The sequence below is a fragment of the Daldinia caldariorum genome, assembly GCF_022478825.1.
Source record: "Daldinia caldariorum strain CBS 122874 unplaced genomic scaffold F4812scaffold_23, whole genome shotgun sequence".
In the NCBI taxonomy this organism is placed as follows: domain Eukaryota; kingdom Fungi; phylum Ascomycota; class Sordariomycetes; order Xylariales; family Hypoxylaceae; genus Daldinia; species Daldinia caldariorum.
Window position 1 is genome coordinate 67,029 of NW_025953059.1, and position 18,145 is coordinate 85,173.

Genomic DNA, 18,145 nt, shown 5'->3' on the forward strand with positions numbered 1-18,145 from the left:
CATTGTGTATGCACGTTCTTCCTTCATGGCAATAGGGTGGTTCATTACGGCCGGGCATTCACTGGCGACGGGAGTCTTTGATACTCGGATTGGGAGCAGCATATAGGTCAGAATAGAACCGAATCTGCTCTTCTGAACTTCCTTATGCCGTATGTGACAAAATGCTAGGAGCGGAGAGGCAGCGAGAGAGGTCGACAGAGCTTTGTTTGGGTTCTTGACATTAGGGATGCCGGCTTGATGCCTCTACTACGATTACGATATTTGAATGCCATCGCGCGTGGGAATACCCGGTATCTGAGCATAGAATCAATCGCTAATCGATCGCATTCTGTGATCTAAATGTTCTCTGAAAATATGTTCCCGAGCCTCGATTTTTGTCAAAAGTTTTCCATAAATCACGGATGCGGTTCCCTCCAGCCGTCCTTGTAATATGGATGTTCAGCCTCATGTACTAACCTACCTTTCTTCCGCGCTCCCGAGTAATCTATAATTGACCACAACCCATTAGGTACTCGTATTTATATCCTATAGATACTATGGTTTTTGCTGTCCATCCCCCATGGCTAACTGATATAATTTCAAGGGTTTATGGTTCCCTAGAGACTCCCTTTATTCGAAAAGTACATGGTAGGTAAATTGAATACTAATAAAACTCTACGGTTGATCTTTCGAGGCTATGCCGCTATACAATTCTTAAAAGCCAACTTCGTACCTCTATCGCAAAGTAATCGTCCACTGTCAAATATCCGACCGAGAGGTATACAGAATCTAGAACCCCTCACCTATCTGGATCGTGCGACCACCACCGTACCACAGCGTCCCAACCCGCACATCCAAACCCTTCTCCTGGCCGACGACCCATTCCCCGACCAGCCTCGACCCGGCGTTGTCCCACACCTCGGCCTCCAACCACGCGTTGATCTCGTCAATCGTATCGACCCACCGCTTCCGCTGCTCGGGCGACGCGTGGTCCGCGTCCGCCAGGTACCGCGCGAGCGTGACGTGCGCGCTCGGCACCACGTACCGCGATGTGACGATGACGCCGGCGTCCTTGGCCAGCTCCCACATGTCGCGGCGCAGGTGGTGGTACGTGTAGGAGTCGCCGCCGTCGCCGCTCCCTTCCCCGCTGTCAGATGCGGCGGCTGGGGGCGGCGAGAGGCGCGGCTCGGAGGAGGCGGGCAGGAAGGACAGCGCGACGGCCGACAGGTCGTAGGAGACCATGGGCTTGACGAGGCGCGACCGGTGGCGGAACGTGAAGTTCGCGATGCGCGGGATCGAGGGCCTCAGCGTCTCCTTGAGCGCTTCGATCTCGGCTGCGGTGCGGGAGAAATCGATTTCCAGCGTGGTGATGTGCATGCGGTGGGGGGGCATGAGCCAGAGTGCTGCGGAGGAGTTAGCATTGTGGTTTAGGAATGCAGTCAGAGGAAGTAAGCTGGTATGTTGGGGACGCTGCTATATAGCCCTGCTTGACGTGGCTAGCTGGTGACTAGAAGATATGTAGGTATGTTTACCTGGTGCAACAGCTTTGAGCTTCTTCTGGATCGCCTCCGCAAGGTCTAGGATGTGGGTTGGAGGACGCCCCCAGAATGTCATGCAATGCCTCGGATCTTTCTACTAGCTGTTAATAATTCGAACGCGGATCCGGTATTCTGGGCAATCTAGAATTGCTCTGGCTACCACGGTTTGAAGAGAGCATAGAGTAGGATATAGCGGTACGAAAAGGAGGAGTGATAACATACTGTCGACTGATTAGCAGCTATCAATCACATAAAAGTATCATGGCCAAGTCTAGGTATAAAGGCCCCTTGTACCCACCAAAGCCTGGCTCTATCTGAGGATTTTCTAGTCGTAGCAGATACTGATCTATGATCAGCCCTGTGTAGTCGGGGGCGAGAAACTTGGCTCTCTGCTGCGCATTGCGCTTGACGCGATGGACAGCATATAGCTCCTGGATTTTCGCCTGGATTCATTATTAACTTCTGCTGAAATATCTTTACGCAACTAATTCTCTTCAGAAGATATGCTTTAGTAAATTCATATTATGTGGCATAAAGCTATTGATTGGTATTTATACTAGATACCCATGGACCTAATGCATGGATTGTGGGAAGCAAAACTATATAGGAATGGATGTAGCAACGAGAAGGCTCACTCAACTGGATCATCATCGCAGGCTTCTATCAGAGCATTATAAGGATTTTCACCCGGCTTTGGGACCACACCGGACAAGTCCTCCAGCTTGTTCTCGATCCCGGTGGACTGATGAAGAATTGACCCCATCTTGAATGCTGGGACGAAACTCTTCTTGAGTAAGTAGGTATATGACCAAAAAGATGTATTTTTAGGGTATATAGCCTCAAATATCCGATAATCGGACCTTATAAGAAGAGCGACGTGAGGCTGAAAAGGGTAGTGTACAGTTCACCCCTTCTGGGTTGTAAAGAGGTAGCAATTGGAATAGAGTCAAAGCGCGCCCGCTTTTAGACACCTTGTTCTAGTTTAACTGTTCTATTAATCAAATGCTTGGGAAATAGAAGAACTCGGGATCCTCGTATAGGATTATTACTCTCTTCTTGGGTTGCTTTCTTTCTTGGAAAAGGGGAACGTTATTAATAAGCCCAGTCCACTAAAAGTAGCGCCAACTGCGCCCTCTGCGCCCTTGTTATTAGCCTGGGCAATGTTATGGTGGCTGATTAACCAATCACGTGCATATCCTAACTTCACTTGAGCTTAAACTTTCCCTCATTTCTCACCCACTTCTCATCCACTTCCCACCCACTCCTCACTTACATACTATTATGTCTAGGTATTCCCTTTTCTTCTTTAGATATATCCATTCGATCTATCCATTCCTTTATATACACTATTCGTTTTGGATCCTCTACTATGACGGTTATATCCTACGGTTATGTCTCCATGGTCATGTCCCCACGTAGTCAAGGTGTGTTTTAATCTGTATTATAAGTACTGCGAGACTGGAACTAATAACTGTCATATAAAAAAACTGCTCCAATGCTTGCGATGAGTTGTTATGGCATATCTACGCTCAACATTGCCATACTTTATCTCGACTTAGATGTATATCTCCTCAATAGGGATATATCATTCCTAGCCCACATCGTATAGTCGTTCGTCCGGATTCTGGGCCTGTGTCTGCGCAATCAATGCCAGGTAAATTTCCCGCTCATCTCCCTTAGTGGCACAGCGCTGGGAACAGTGAGCATTGGTTAATTCGATCTTTATCTCCACGTTAAAACTGCTTTTTCTTTTCAATCTCTTACTGTTCAGTGGTTTTCTTTCCTGTGCCTCTAAGGTTTTGCAAGATGGCAAAGTAGTCTTTGACGATATTTCTCTACCGTCAATAATTCCCTTTTCTTCTAGTCACTACAGCTGCACTATCCACTTAATTTCCTATTCTAAGCTAGGGCATACTAGCGAAGCACGGCTGGCGATCTGGCAATATCAACACGTATGCAGCCCTGTTCCGTGAAGTTCAGGTCATGGATATATCATGACAATGGGGCCATCTATTTTAGATGTATAACATGTGGTGTTTCTCCATGTTTTGCCTTAGCCTTTTGCGCGGCATCCTCAAAGGAACAGAAGAGACTAAAGGACCTACTTACTGTTCATCCATGATTCCTGATGGGTTATATATTTCACAGACCTGCTACTTCTGCTACTTGGTATGCCTGTTCCCCTTGGCTTTGCAGTCTCCCAAATTCCTGTTTTGAGATAGTTATAACTAGTCCAACTAGACCATGGGAACACATGTCCATGTTCTCTGGCACCTATAAGTTATTTTACTTCGTCATAAGTTCTGAATAGTATTAAGAATTTACAGACGCCTGATTATCTTCTCATCATACGCTGACCGGCATATTCTTCCCTTTTCTGCTTGAGTGCACTCTATAGCTCTATGTTAACCCATAGTCCCCCTCCTTGGAGGGCTTGGTTACATGGTTAATTGTGCCCTGTCCTGGAAAATACTATCTCTTGCGCTCTAGGAACTTGCTGATCGCCGATGAACGCCCAGTTTCGTTACTCATGTGAACACTCCTGGTTAATAACTGTCAAGTATAGTCTTGACTGGGTATTGGGTTGTCTTATTAAACTATTACAAGCTATCCTGTATATACCCCGGCGGCAGCAGTTGTCTATGTTGATGGGCTTCTTGCTACTCCTAATGCTAAACACCGTCTTGTGTCTTGTGTCTTACGGCAATGCTCGTCCCATCCACCTGTTACTCCCCCTCACCGTCAACTCCCTTCTGACTTCCTATCGTCACTCGGACTCCTTGTTGGCATCACCCTGGCACCCGGTTGCTGTCATCCTGTTGGTGTCTGAGACACCTATCCTCCTGGCTTGAAGCCCCCTAACTATCACACCCTCACCCCTCCAACCCCGTACATGCCACGACTCGACGCCTTGCTAGCCTACATGAAGCTAGGGCCGCGTAACAATACCCCTCGATCGTGAGTAGCTGCCCAAGTTTGTAGCCTAGGAGACCTAAGGTTTCTAGTGTGCAGCCTTCTTTCCTACCTGCCCTAATCCTGCCCTAAGTCTGCTCTTAAATTTCACCCACCTTTTCCCAAAACAAATAAATCTACCCTACCACCATCAACACTTCCATCAAGCCTCTTCCTCCAACACAATCCCTTTCATCCTTGCACATCCAAGCCTAGACTTGCAATAGCATTTTGGTTCCATCACATACCTTTTCAAGTTGCGAACTGTGCTTTGCAATTTCAAGACTTTTATCTCCCATTTCTACACTCTCTCCACGCATTCTTCCCTCACAGAACCTCTGTCCGAGGCAAACCTCCCCCTCTTTACCTATTCTTAGCTGAACACTAGCACATATTATTTCCTCCATATCATTTGCATTGACAGTGACTTGTATCTCTGGCCATGCCGCCTAAACGTGCTAGCGCGCCACGCAAAGTGGCTGCGAGCAGTTCTGGAGCAAGGAAACGTGCTAATGAAGACCCTCCCGAGGGAGTAGGTTCTAATCAAGGCAAGAATAGCAGCAGAGTAAAGCGACAGAAGAAAGTCTATGAGGAATCTGAAGATTCCGACTCTGACGATTTTGAAGATTACGAGGACGCGGATGATGATGATACTGACACCGACCCCCGTAATGGGCTGAATCAGAGCCTACCCCCCATTTCCAATGTTTATGCTGCCTTTCAAGACATTGCCCGCCGGTCGGAGGAGTTGCTTGGTGGCGATGACCAAATTGATCTTCGTGTTGCAACTCTGTGCTCTGGCACCGAATCCCCCATATTTGCATTGAAGATGCTTCAAGAATCTTTCGATCGACTGCAACCAGACAGACAGTTTTTCAAATTTTCTCATGTCTTCAGTGCTGAGATTGAACCTTTCAAGCAAGCATACATCGCACGAAACACAGAAGGAGCTATCATATTCAACAATGTGTTGGATTTCATCGACCCGAAAGATCTTAAAGCGTAAGCCTATTTCTTACTCATAAACTTTTATGAATCTAACTAATAATATCCCTAGGCCTACTGCAATGGGCGCAATGGAAGAGATCCCCGGGGACATCGACATTCTCGTTGCCGGATGTTCCTGTGTAGATTTTTCATCGCTGAATACTCAGAAACATACGGAATATTCCGACAATGTCGTCGAGATTGGAAGCGACTTAATCAAGGACATCGAATGCTTGTGCGGAGGACAGGCCTACAATGAGTCAATGTTCGACGTAGTCAACGAGGGGTTTATCCAACTTCTCGAGAACATCAATCAGATGGGTACATCGGGACAGACATTCTTTTCGATGCTGAAGTACGTAAAAGATTACCGACCTAAGATTGTTATTCTCGAGAATGTCATGGGAGCTCCCTGGAAGCAGACTTCGGAACTTTGGTTTCCCTTTATCGGATATAAGGCCGTCTTCGTCAAGGGCGACGCAAAAGACTATTACATCCCTCAAACTCGGTTCCGCAACTATCTTCTTGCTGTTGACAAAGAGTTGTTCGGGGACGAGGCTGCTGACGAGGTAACCAACCTATGGTATGACTTGATGAAGAGTCTTGTTAGGCGTGCATCTACGCCCGTGAATTCATGGTTGTTACCTCCAACTCATCCATTAACTGAGCGGGCCCGCCAAGACGATTCGGAAAAAGCACTCAATCCAACATACGATGCCGAATGGGAGCGAAGCAAAGCTCGTGCTATACTTGTTCGCCAAAAGGAAGCACTTGGCGATTCTCATCCATTGACAGATTGGAGTTTAACCCGGCTCGGTCAACCCTATGACCGCATGGATCGGCTTATGATTTTGACACAATCGAAGCGTGTCCTAGATTGTATTGACATAAATCATTTACGAGCATTAAAGGCTGGATATGACTCGAGGTTCAAGAATCGTATCCATGATCTCAGTCAAAACATAGACCGAACCAATATCAACACCCCGTTCGGCGTAACGGGTTGCATTACGCCTGCAGGTATACATTGGGTAACGGACCAGTGCAGAATTCTCTCTGGTTATGAGATGTTGGGCTTACAGGGTCTACCGCTCCATCGACTCCAATTTGGAACTGAGATTCAGCAGGAGTTGCGAGATCTTGCTGGCAATGCAATGACCACGACAGTAGTTGGTTCTGCTCTCGTGGCTGCCTTGAGAGCGATTCGAGGAAGTTCCTTAGGTCTGAATAGGGTCTTTCCTAAGCCGTCAAAGGTGACCTAGGAGATCATCAATCGGCACGTTACAGACTCTAAATTGCGAGCACTCCCAGACCTTAACACGACCACTGTCAAACCATTCGAGACGTTGTCTTTAGCAGAATTCGTTAAGAGATGCAGGAAGTACTGCTTTTGCAATAGATCGGCAAAGTATAGTACGGACGACTTCTTGGAGTGCACGACATGTTCCATTATTCGCTGCAAGTGGTGCGCTAGAAACCCGCCACATAGCTTCCGCCCCATCAAGCGACCCTCAAGCTTCTTACTGCTAGTGGAAGTAGAGCAAGAAGTCATGCAATTTCTACCGAGCACACTTGTAGATCTGGTTTCCGCAGAGTTCCAGACCGATCTTTCTCCCAAGTCGACAATTATTGGTCACGCTTCTATAATGAACCATTTGAAAAGCACAACTTTCTACTTCAAGAGCACCCACGTCACCGAAGTGGTAACCGTCTGCTATGGTGATGATGCTGGTTTTGAGATTAGAGCCGTCTTTTCAGAGGAGGAAATTACTTGGTACTTGTACCTCGATGCGTAGAGTGCATATGGGGAAGAGTTTCGAAAGCAGTTCAGTTTAGATCATGTTCGGCTAGAACATCCTGTCGCAAAGGCCACGATCAAAGAAGGCGCTCTCAACATCCTTCCCAAGCCTGATGCCTGGAAGTTCTGGTGCTTCCAACGAGAACCGCTCCGAGTAGAGATCAACAAGACAGACAGTATCCTACAAGTCGTCAAGATTCATGTGGACAGCCCTTCCTTGGTTGAGATGGGGTTGCCTGGTGACTTAGATGCAGCCTGCGGTAACTTCTACCACAAGCCAGGCTGCGAGGCTCCGGAAGATAGTCTCCACGCTCTCGACGGGAAGAGACTATTCCTCTTCAAAGAATCTGCTCGAACTAGAACACCTGAACACGATTGTTATATCATTTCAGGAGAATGCCGTATGCTGGAGACTTATGAATACAGGCAGGTCCTACTTAGGTTTAAGGCTGGTATGGATCTCCAGAAGTTGAAATTAGGTACAAGAACTCTTGATGCCCGAGTGGATGGATTTTGGGTCAGTCCCCAGATCATCAGCCACGACCTTCCCTCCGCGACGGCAAATCACAAACACCTAGAAATTTTCAAGGTTCCCGATTCGAAACATTTCGCCCTTTGCAACGAAGACCTTGATCAACAGGTTCTGGCTGAAGCATTATTCACGAGAGATAGACATTGCGATAATTATGGGATCATTCGTAAATATGAGCATGTCACGCACACTACGGGACAATGGGTTACTGTAGGGAAAGTCGATACCCCTCTGTTTTATGAGTTCGTTTCATATATCAATGTGAAACTCGCCAGCCTTGAATGCCTCGAGGTCAACTTTGAGATGGCGGATATTGACTCTTGGGTGGAAGAGCTTAGAGATTGGAGGTCCAAAACTGATGTTCGGGATTCTCCATTCGGACAGCTACCACGAGCACAATGGCTCAAAGTTGACAAGGAACAAGGTCTGAAATGGGTTCAACATCGCAATTCCGATGCTATGGCAGCACTTGAAAGCCACATAAAGAACCAAGTTCCCCCCTTTGAAGTAAGGGTAAAGGTTCACCCCTCCCTGCCAGAAGGCCTACGGCTAGAACATATAAGCGGGCCAGTGTATGAGGGTCAATTTGTGACCTTGGTTCAATATCTGGTAAATCCTAAGGTCCTTGTATACCAAGCAGCAGCATACTTACCACCAACCACGAACGCAGACGCTAAAGTAACTGCCTATGTCCAGTTCGAGCGCAATGCCATTCTACACGAAAATATGCAAGTACGTTCCGACGGTTCTGCAAAGCATAGCTTCGTGCCCTTCCGGAAGTCCTTAAAGACCTTAGAAGGGTTTCAGCCCCCCCAAGTTATTTCGGATCAAATACGTACGAGAATGGGGACATTCAAAGAAAGACTGAGCAGGTTCCAGTCGAGGTCTCTTAGTTGGACGCTTTGGCGCGAGTTGCATGAGCCGGAGTTCACGGAGAGAGAGATCGAAGAGGAAGGCGTTCCGGACCTCAAATTGAGACTTGTTGGCCGTGTTGAGCGCAAGGCTTTTCACCATGGTGGTATACTTGCGGACCACGTTGGCTACGGAAAAACTGTTGTTATGCTGTCACTGATGCATTGCCAAGAGGCTTTCGACAAAAAGCAGTCTATGCAGCTGCGGGATGCTCAGAACCCGCACCGTATACATCTTAAGGCCACTCTTGTGCTGGTACCTTCGCATCTAGTTAGTCAGTGGGCTAAGGAAGCGAAACGTTTTCTCCCTATCACTACTAAGGAAGTAGTCGTCATAAGAAAGCTCGGAGATCTAGTGGACTACCAAGACTTGAGCACTCTCAAAAGGTTACAAAATGCGAGGCTGATCATTATGAATCTTGACTGCCTTTCAGACATTTTGTACTACAAAAACCTTGCTAAGCTTGCAGGGTCTCTTGATCCGCCCACTCATGAAATCAAGGAAAATCAACCTCATATTAAGGGCAATCAATACCAGCGTCGCCCTTTTGAAGAGTGGTATGCAGACTCTGCGCCTGCAGCTGGGGACCACGGTGGGAAGTTATTGAAGATAGGCCTAGCAGGATGGTCTAGCGAATTGCTCGAGGAGCTACACCGCGAAATCGAGGGCCGCCGTGAGGCGGTCAAAAACGTATATCGAGAATTTTCGGAGAACTATCAACATTCGGTTACAACTGATATGGTAGCAAAACAACCAGGATCCGCCAAGAAAGGACGAGGCTCCTCAAAGAATTTTAAGCATTCAGTCAAAAGCTCAACTATACCGGAAGAGCCGAGTGCGTCCGACACATTTCCCTCGTCATCGAAGCTGACTCCGACAGCCAAGAGCAAGTCTACGAGCAAGTCTGCAAGCAAGTCTACGGTCGACTCTACGGTCGACTCTACGGCCGACTCCAAGGACAAAAAGAAAATTTGCTTGCCAGATAAGTTTAGGCATGCATTGGAAGCTTTTACCTTTGCGCGGATAGTGTATGACGAATTTTCCTACGAAGGGTTTTTTTCGACCCTTGTCATCTCTAATTTGCAAGCCCGTTCGAAATGGATCCTTTCAGCGACGCCACCGACAAAAGACTTAGCAGCTATATGCTACACTGCTAAACACTTAAACGTACATGTAGCAAGACCAATCCGCTGCCGGCAGGGAATGCCTCGGATCACCAACGGCCCTGTATTGGAGGATAGGAGCAATGCGGAAGAGATGCGTATCCCCAATTTCGTGTCGGATCAGACTATTCGGGAGAGACATCAACAGGGGATGGAGTTTCTGGAGCATTTTGCCACCTCTAATCCCCTCGACCAAGATCTCTCTGGTGGTGTCGAGGTTGAAGAAAAGGTTGTGGTATGCGAGATGGGCCAGTACGAATTCATTCTTTACCACGATATTGAACAAGATTTGCGGGCTCATAACTTCGATGCGAATCTTCTGTCGAGAGAATCCCGTTATCTATTGCACCCACTGATCGATGGTGAATGGGGTGCCGACGGGAAGCAAGTCAGTACCGCGGCGTTGATCCACCGCTCCTCTCACGGAAACTGGCTTAGGTCGGACTATTCGACGGAATTACTCATGGCTCAGCGGACTGCTACGAAACTCACCTCCCTTCGTATTTTCAAAAGTGTAGCCGAGAAAGCCATCTGGCTCTCCAAGCGCATTTGGGGTGAAGAGAATGAGGTGAAATACGTCAATGGCAGAAATGCTACCACAGATATCTACATCCTTCTTAAAGATATCTGGGGGAGAAACTTAGCCAGCTGTGGTGGATATGATGCCTGGAAACAGTTGTCAGGCGAAATCATTACCAAGCAGGGTAGGGGGTTTGATCAGATATTCGAGGATGTCACAAAGGACCATCCAGGCTTCCTCCTAAACGAAGAGAACTTTTTTAATGCTCTCAGCACGTTGACCTCAAAGACATGGATCGATTTTTACGAGTTGACAGATGAGGATCTCGACAGCATTACCGAACAAGAAGCCGACGCTCTGAGAGAGGACTTAGTTCGTGCCCGCGAGGATAAGGCTATGGACCTAAGAAACGGCGGTGGGTGGTCCATCTTACAAGAGATTGCCACCGGGGACCAGGTTCAGTATAGGCAGCCTAAGGAGAAGATGAGCGGCCAAGTAGTGGCCGTTACTCCTGAACAATTAAAAGACAAAGTCAGCAAAGGTTACCTTCAAGGTTTATGTCGTGCCTTAGGCATCGCATTCAAGACTGGTGACTCAGTAGCTACTCTGAAGGGTCGCCTAGATGCCGCTTCGAAAGGAGAGCTTGATGAATCCGACTTCGTCGACTGCATGAAATGCAGCGCAATGAAGCAACAGAGGTTCCCTCTATTCAACAAAACTACCAAGATTCGAGGTGGGAAGTACACGTTCACTGGGAACGATGTGAGCAACTCTGCGATTGAGCTGCGTAAGGCTTTTGGAAATGCCGTCAATGCTATCAATCAAGAACGAATCACCAAGAATCTCAAGTCGACTAACGAGGAACTCAAATGCGATCGTTGCGAAGAGACTGTGCCTAGAGAAACCCTGCACATGGTTTGCGAATGCGGTCACCTACTTTGCAAAAAGCATCTCGACTCGGACTATTGTGGCGAAGAGGATGGAAAGTTTTGCCCATCGTCACTCAAAGGCCCAACTATGTCGTTGGAGAAAATCAATATCCCTCAGCGACGTCTCGACCTCGGTGCTGCCACGAATGAGATTGCCCTGTTTCCTAAGATTAGCTCGAAGTTCCAAATGCTAGTGAACACAGTAAGATCGATACCGGATGATGAATATGGTCTCGTATTTTTTCAATACCCCAGCCAACTCGAAGAGCTCCAGTACGTCCTAAGGAAAAACGGAATTGGTTTTGTGTACGTAGCGCCCACCACAAAGGCTCTAAGTAATTCCGATGAGCGAAGGGGATCAGAATTCGCTTCTATCAATAATCTAGGCTCAAAGGGTGTGTCTGAGCTTCGAGTGCTATGCGAGGAACGTGGAATTAAATGGTCGGAAGAGGAAGAGGCTGCCGACTTAAGCAAGAGGCTTCAGTACTGGATAAATAAGTTTGGAAAAACCGTAAAGCATCCTAAGCTTCGACTATTGCAAATTGACGACGTCTCGTCTGCGGGCTCGAACTTCCAATATGCCAACCACGTTATGTTCGTCGCACCCTTTGTGGTAGGCCTACAGGAGAAGTACGACGCTTGCATGCTGCAAGCGAAGGGCAGATGCGTCCGTTATGGACAGAAGAAGAAGGTCCAGGTCTACCATTTCGTCACAGCCAACACGATAGAGGTCGACATATTGGAGCTGCGAACACAGAGTCATATCCTTGTTCGCCCTGGAAAGGCCATCGGAAGACTTCAACCCGCCCCCGTAGCGGAGATGAAGATGAAGGAGTATGATGATGCCGCCTGCGTTGACGAAGATACCGTTATGTTTGACGCGACTGAGGGTTCCAAGCCCGACAACGGTGATCCTGACATCCAAATGCAGGATGCTCCAGAAGCCACCCCCGACGACCCGGATAAAGAAGAGAGAGTCACATCGAACCTTAGTTCCGAGGACGTCTGGAAAGCTATGAATGAGCTGGATTGGTTGACCACGATGGGCATTGAGTACTAATTTTCGGCGGCTAAGAAAGGGTAAGTCTGAACTGTTCCTAAACTCCATATCAGACTCGTCAGGTAGTGTCAGTCGAACTAACTAGAGACTTAGGAGAAGGAATCAGTCAAGAATAGCCAGAGATGCTATATAATACGGTTGCATTACGGATCACGAAAAGGTTGCGATGAGTTCACTTGTACGAGAGGCGGGTCATGAATAGCCAGAGAGGCTACATAATATGGTTGCGTTGCAGACCACGAAGAGTTTACGATGATTTCCTTGCGTGAGGCAGAGAGCACGAGCAAAAAAAGCAAAAAAAAAAAAAAAGCCAGCCAAGCACTACTTGCTGTTGCAGCTATGAGCAAGCATCGATTTTCCTTACTATTCTTCTTTTCCTTCGTTGACACTGTCTCCAACGCCACGAATACTGCGACGCCGAACCGACAAGAGGGACATCATCACGATCGCACGTACAGGCGGTTTATGGAGGACTTTACAGTTGTTTTTTTTTGTTTTTGTTAATGAATCCGGGAATAGCCCCTTTCTTTTTAATTAGTGATCAGATTGTTGAGTTTCGCAATTGATTTTCGTATTTCCTAAGATGAAATCGCTCAGAGCGCGTGCTTTGGTTTCTTTAATATGCTTCGTAGATGAGAAATACCTCTAAAATAGGGGCGTTTAAGTTTTTTGCCCCTGAGAGACTGGTAGGGGTAGTGATAAATGGGTTTAAGTACCTGAATCAAAGTAAAATTGTATGGATGATGAGTTGCTTTTAAAACTAAGGCATCCTTTTCGTAGATGATTCTTCAAGACTCCGTTTGAATATCCGTAAAGACTAGCAGCTAATCTTAGGATAGGTAGTGATTGTTCTCTTTGTAAGCAATTAGGTGGTGAAAGCAGGCTTGCCTTAAGCTTCCATCATCTTCTTCCCCCTCCATCCACTAACCACTGCCCAGAACACTCTACACTCTACACTCTACACAATCCTACAATCCTACAACTTCGAAGCCCCATGTCCCCGCCTTCCCTGCCCCGCCACACGAACCTTTATCTTCGAACCACTATCCTCCTGTCCTCCTTCTCCTTCTCCTTCTCCTCCTCCCTTTCCCCCCTCAAGAGCGACCTCCTGACAATCCTCCACCGGCTCGTCGTTCGCAAACTGCACGACGACGAACTCGACCGCCGAGCCGGGGGGCCCCAGCGCCGCCATCGGCGCGTGCCACGTCCCCGCGCCGTACGTCACGGCCTGCGAGCCCGTGGCCAGGAACGCGCGGACGCGCCGCAGGTCCGGCATGCCCCGGCCGGGGAGTTTCTGCCGAGACCCATCTCCGTCTCCGTCTCCGTCTTCGGGAGCAGGGAAGGCCGTGTCCGCGCTGCTGGGCGGCAGGGTCGGCGCTACGACGACGAGATACTGCACCGGTGCAGGTGGTGATGATGATGATGATGGAGAGGAAGAAGAGCTGAGAGGCACAAAGGTCTGCGTGGTGAAGGGGTGCCGCTCGAGGACGTGCACGGTGAACAGACCCCTACTCCTGCTCCTGCTCTTGCTCCTACCACCATTTCCCCCCTCGCCCTCGCCCTCTCCGTCCGGCTCCGGCTCCAGCTCCCGCGCCCCGCACACGAACATCGTAGTCCGCGGCGACGCCCTCCTCCCGCTCGGCGCCTGGGCGTACAAGTCCCGCAAGGGGGGCGCCAGGCCCCGGTACTGGATGGCGGTGCCTTGGTTGGCGGAGACGGCGCCGAAGCCTTGGGGGAGAAGAGAAGACGAAGACGAATAAGATGAAGAAGAGGATGCGGCTGCGGCGGAGGGATGGAGTTCGGGGGCCGGGTTAGTTAGGACGGAGCCGAAGGGGGCGAAGGCGCTGGGGGTTAGGGGCTCAGTTGGGATCGTGAGGGGGGTGGGGAGGGGGAGGGTGCGGATGAGCATTTTGGTTTTTTGGGGGTTAATTAGAATGAATTACTATTATTTTTATTATTATCTCTTTATTTTTTTGTAGGGGGCTATGTATTTGCTAAGAAGGGGAGGGGAGGGGAGGTGAGGTGAGGAAGCATGTGAAAGGTACCTCCTAAGGTATGATATGATATGACATGATATAGGGACTCGACTCGAGATTAGAAGCGGTAGCAGGGGTATTAGTGCTAGGATTAGTGCTAGGACGAGTGAAAGGTTCAATGCTAAGATGGAAATTGTTAGTACTTTAGCCTGTAATACACTAATTATTATATCACCTTTTAACAATTACGAGAAATTGGCTGATCAAGTGGGTCTATATGCTATCCAATGAAGAGCCACAGTCACCAGGGTCACCTTCGGTGTTAACGGTGTTGACGTTTGCCTCCGGGCTACAGCCGCATCGTTTTTTTCTTTCTTTCTTTCCTTTTTTTTTCCCCCTCAAACAAGTTTGTTTGTCGCTCGTTATTCGTTCCCCTGTAGCGTTCTTCTTGCTTACGCGCGTTGAGTCCATTTCTGATGCCCTGTCCTCGTCCTCATCCTCGTGAGTTTTTCGTCTCCATGTCACAAAACGCTAAGACTAACAAGGATTTAGGCTGTGATTGCGTTCATTAAGTAGTGGAATTGAGTTTGTGTCAAAAGAAGAAAAAAGAAAAAAGAAAAAAAAAAATCAAATGGCAAATGAGCCAAGGTCATATCTATGTGGTTTATTCTGCTCTAGACCAAGACGGGCTGCGAGGCCGACCGGCGAGAATGGATTGCAAGGAGTCGAATTCTCCCCAAGGTCATCTATTGCGAGTTCGGTGGCTCCTGTAGCCGTCGCATCCTCATCTTCCACGCAGCCGCATCGTCCCGCAGCCGCCCTCAATAACCCGGAACTGGCTGGATACTACTCGCCTCCAGCATCCCAGGTCATGTCGCTACCAAACCCGGCTCAGGAATTAAGGGGTTACTACGCTCCTGAGCCGGCGCCTATCCCGCGGCCGAGGGTACATCCTACGAAGGTTGCTTATTCGTGAAGTTATGGGCATTTCGCCATCTTGCTTAGACATACAATTATCATACCCCTATCTACATATTAATCCTATCTTGCGTCAAGAGAAAACCTCTAGGAGTTGTTCATCTATGCAGCTAAAAATCTATTCGACTTTAAATAGAATTAGTTCCCGTGCAGGATTTAAATGCGCTGCGTGGGAACTATAAATATGGCTTTCTCATGACGAGATCAAGGTAAAACCTCTTGGTAGATGGAAACATGGGAGTCTACCTACCTGGTACATTTTACATTTACACATGTGGTAAGTTCAGCGGCTGTGCTCGTTGTTTTATTTGTTTGCTCTAGCTACCTCTTGAAACCAGGAGGCAAAGTATTAGTTGGGTACCTTCGGTAGGCACACTTGATGATAATAAGGCCCAAGGGTATGAAGAACCCAATGTCTAACCACAAGTACTCGATTATCAGTCTATTTCATTTGATAGATCTTTCTCCTTATAGCTCGTGCTTCTGCTACGTAGCTGCGAGCATGCGTAGGTACATAAGGTAGTTGAGCCAGTAAAGTCGACGTTTCAATATCCACACTACCTACTCAGAATCATATTTTCATCCCATGGGTACTATAAGAGGTACCTAGGTAGCCCTAGTAAGTATATTTCGCCTCGGTGTAAGGTAGATATAGCGTCTGGGGGGTACTGTTATTAAGTAGTGTGTATCTCTCGCTTGTCTGTATCACGGATCACTTTTCCAAGATTTTATTTTCTAGATAGATATCTGCACTTGCGTTGGCGTGATGCATCTCACAAGCGCAAATCAAGACCCTACGCAATACTCCGACGACGGGGTTGATAATGCCGAAAATGAGGCGGCCGCACAGGAGCCTAACAGTGCCAACGATTCAACTCCTGAGAACGTTGTTACCTCTACGCGTCTTAATCCAAGGCACAGTCACACTGTAGCGGCCGAGGACGAATCAGACCAGCTAGCCGAAAACACCGCAGTTCCTCCTATGCCAAATGCAGAGGTCAATATCACAGTACTCTCTGGACAAGAAGACAATGTTCAGGTAGACATTGAATTGCAGCAAACAGAAACTAACGCGCCTACACCTGCTTCTACTGGTTCGCCAAGTTCATCTGCTAGCGATTTGTCCTCTACCACACTAGTGAATAGCGAGGACTCGTATCAATTATCTACTGGCGCGTCCATTGCCGTTTCTCCCGACATCGCGTCCGATTCCGCTGGATCGGAAATCAATTCATTTGGACGTGCGCCAATATCCGCACAATCTTCTACCACCTCGGGTTCTGCCGACACTCCCACAGCATATGCAGCGACCGCGGGCTCTTGCGCGTCAGTATTCTATTCTCGTTTTGCGGTCCCTCACAGCATGAGCGGCCGTTCCGCATCCGTGAATGGTGCAGCGAAAACGGGATCTGTAAAATTTTCAAATGTGGCCGCCGTTCAGCATCCGGACGGAACCACATCTCAGCAGCCTGCGAATTTGCCTGCGCCTTCTACCCCTTCTTCGACCCCGATGTCAGAACCGATCCAACTGCAACCCGACGCGGCGGGCGGTTCGCCGCCCTCTGGTGGACCGCCGCCGCCGCCGCCTCTTGTGGTGCCAGCCGCGGCAGCGCCAGATCCGAACCCGAACAATGCTTTTCCACCAGTTGCTCCTCCCTTCGGCCTTCCTGTCGCTACTCCAGTGCAGCCCGTAGGTATCGTGTATCCCGTACCGAATCCTCCTCACCTCGCACCAAACATCATCCCTCCGGTTGGACCAGGCTCTGGCCCCGCCATACCTAACTTCGGCGGTGGTCCTCCTGTCGTTATTCTAAATAAGTGAGCGCTTCCTTACTCAAGAAGACCCCTCCATACAAAATAAAGCTTAACTGATTTACAAATAGTGCCCCTGCTCCCGCTCCTCCCCCGATCAATCCCCAACAGCAGCAGCAGCAACCTTATCTCTGGTTTAACCCGCCGCTGGTAGCTCCTTCAGTGCCCCCTCCGCCGCCCGGTACTCAGGGCTCATGGTGTAAGCCTCCCGCCCTTCCAAAAAAAAAACTCTCTCCATAGCAGCACATCTCCGCAGTACCTAGAGATCACGCTAACAGTCACATAGGCTACCCCAGCCCATCTCCCTTCTGGGCCGGCGCATCGGCCAACCAGATAAACCCGCCTCCGCAGTTCTACACAGCGGGACAGGCTTACGTAGCAGAGCCTGCCTACATCGTGGGCGCAGCACCGCAGCAGCAGGAGCAGCAGCAGCAGCCGCCGCCGCCCCCACCGCCGGCGGGCCGTCCTCCGCCCACTCCTCAGATCCCGCAGGTACAGTATTATGTTAACGGAACGACGGGACCGTGCGTATACTACATGCAATAGACAATGATGGTTGTCTAGCGCGATAAGGATGGTGTCGATTGGACGCTATGGATGGAAAGCGGAAAAGGAAGAGCAATTAGGGACGGGTATACCCAAAGGCGCGGAATAGGACTGCCGCTATAGACAAGGGAGTGATGTGCGATGCGATGGTTTGCTTGAAACGAATAGAAGTTCGTAAGTAGAACGATAATAATGTGTCACTATTACCGCAAGGTATATATCGCTTTAAGTGAGAGACCGTAATATATATTATTTGCACCCTAAACTGGACCGAACATAAGCTGTTACTTATCCTTCTCTCCACCCCCCTTTTTTGTTTCTCGTTGTTAATATGAGAGAGCGAACGATTTTGCCCAGCATTTAATGGCTTCAACCTTCAAAATACTATATTTCCTAACTGGAATGCTGCCGTAATAGCTCGCATGATTTGCTCATTCTGATTAATCTCATGGTGGGTTGACCT

At 48.6% G+C, this 18,145-nt stretch overlaps 5 protein-coding genes across 5 annotated transcripts; 3 read left to right on the forward strand and 2 right to left on the reverse strand.

Annotated features, from left to right (window-relative positions):
• Nucleotides 1–485: 485 nt before the first annotated feature.
• Nucleotides 486–2,611, reverse strand: F4812DRAFT_444773 (RNA ligase/cyclic nucleotide phosphodiesterase). The gene is made up of 4 exons (XM_047935523.1): nt 2,158–2,611; nt 1,817–1,960; nt 1,512–1,611; nt 486–1,382 (listed from the first exon to the last, which is right to left on the reverse strand). Exons 1-4 carry the CDS (start codon nt 2,278–2,280, stop codon nt 769–771), a joined length of 981 nt encoding a protein of 326 aa, XP_047786177.1. The 5' UTR covers nt 2,281–2,611; the 3' UTR covers nt 486–768.
• A 2,300-nt stretch (nt 2,612–4,911) lies between these two features.
• On the forward strand, nt 4,912–12,370 carry F4812DRAFT_463192 (uncharacterized protein; the record flags this gene model as incomplete). Its single annotated transcript, XM_047938170.1, has 4 exons — nt 4,912–5,471; nt 5,527–6,677; nt 6,744–7,159; nt 7,253–12,370. 4 exons carry the CDS (start codon nt 4,912–4,914, stop codon nt 12,368–12,370), a joined length of 7,245 nt encoding a protein of 2,414 aa, XP_047786178.1.
• A 612-nt stretch (nt 12,371–12,982) lies between these two features.
• On the reverse strand, nt 12,983–14,485 carry F4812DRAFT_225003 (ureidoglycolate hydrolase). The gene has a single exon (XM_047930477.1). It carries the CDS (start codon nt 14,277–14,279, stop codon nt 13,347–13,349), a length of 933 nt encoding a protein of 310 aa, XP_047786179.1. The 5' UTR covers nt 14,280–14,485; the 3' UTR covers nt 12,983–13,346.
• Nucleotides 14,486–14,689: 204 nt separating this feature from the next.
• F4812DRAFT_444783 (uncharacterized protein) lies at nt 14,690–15,764 on the forward strand. Its single transcript, XM_047935524.1, has 2 exons — nt 14,690–14,847; nt 14,899–15,764. The coding sequence occupies exon 2, from the start codon at nt 14,978–14,980 to the stop codon at nt 15,320–15,322; it is 345 nt and encodes a 114-aa protein (XP_047786180.1). The 5' UTR covers nt 14,690–14,847; nt 14,899–14,977; the 3' UTR covers nt 15,323–15,764.
• Nucleotides 15,765–16,090: 326 nt separating this feature from the next.
• F4812DRAFT_468298 (uncharacterized protein) lies at nt 16,091–17,805 on the forward strand (the record flags this gene model as incomplete). Its single annotated transcript, XM_047938759.1, has 4 exons — nt 16,091–17,142; nt 17,208–17,335; nt 17,423–17,628; nt 17,701–17,805. The coding sequence occupies 4 exons, from the start codon at nt 16,091–16,093 to the stop codon at nt 17,803–17,805; spliced, it is 1,491 nt and encodes a 496-aa protein (XP_047786181.1).
• Between the last annotated feature and the right edge of the window lie 340 nt (nt 17,806–18,145).

Excerpts from the sequence above, each read along its gene's own strand:
- F4812DRAFT_225003 (XM_047930477.1), bottom strand. The coding sequence starts at position 14,279 with ATGCTCATCCGCACCCTCCCCCTCCCCACCCCCCTCACGATCCCAACT.
- F4812DRAFT_444783 (XM_047935524.1), top strand. The coding sequence starts at position 14,978 with ATGGCAAATGAGCCAAGGTCATATCTATGTGGTTTATTCTGCTCTAGA.
- F4812DRAFT_444773 (XM_047935523.1), bottom strand. The coding sequence starts at position 2,280 with ATGGGGTCAATTCTTCATCAGTCCACCGGGATCGAGAACAAGCTGGAG. Across the intron at positions 1,612-1,816 it reads CTCAGATAGAGCCAGGCTTT|AAAGATCCGAGGCATTGCAT; the intron begins GGTGGGTACAAG and ends AACAGCTAGTAG. Across the intron at positions 1,383-1,511 it reads GCTCAAAGCTGTTGCACCAG|CACTCTGGCTCATGCCCCCC; the intron begins GTAAACATACCT and ends ACTCCTCCGCAG.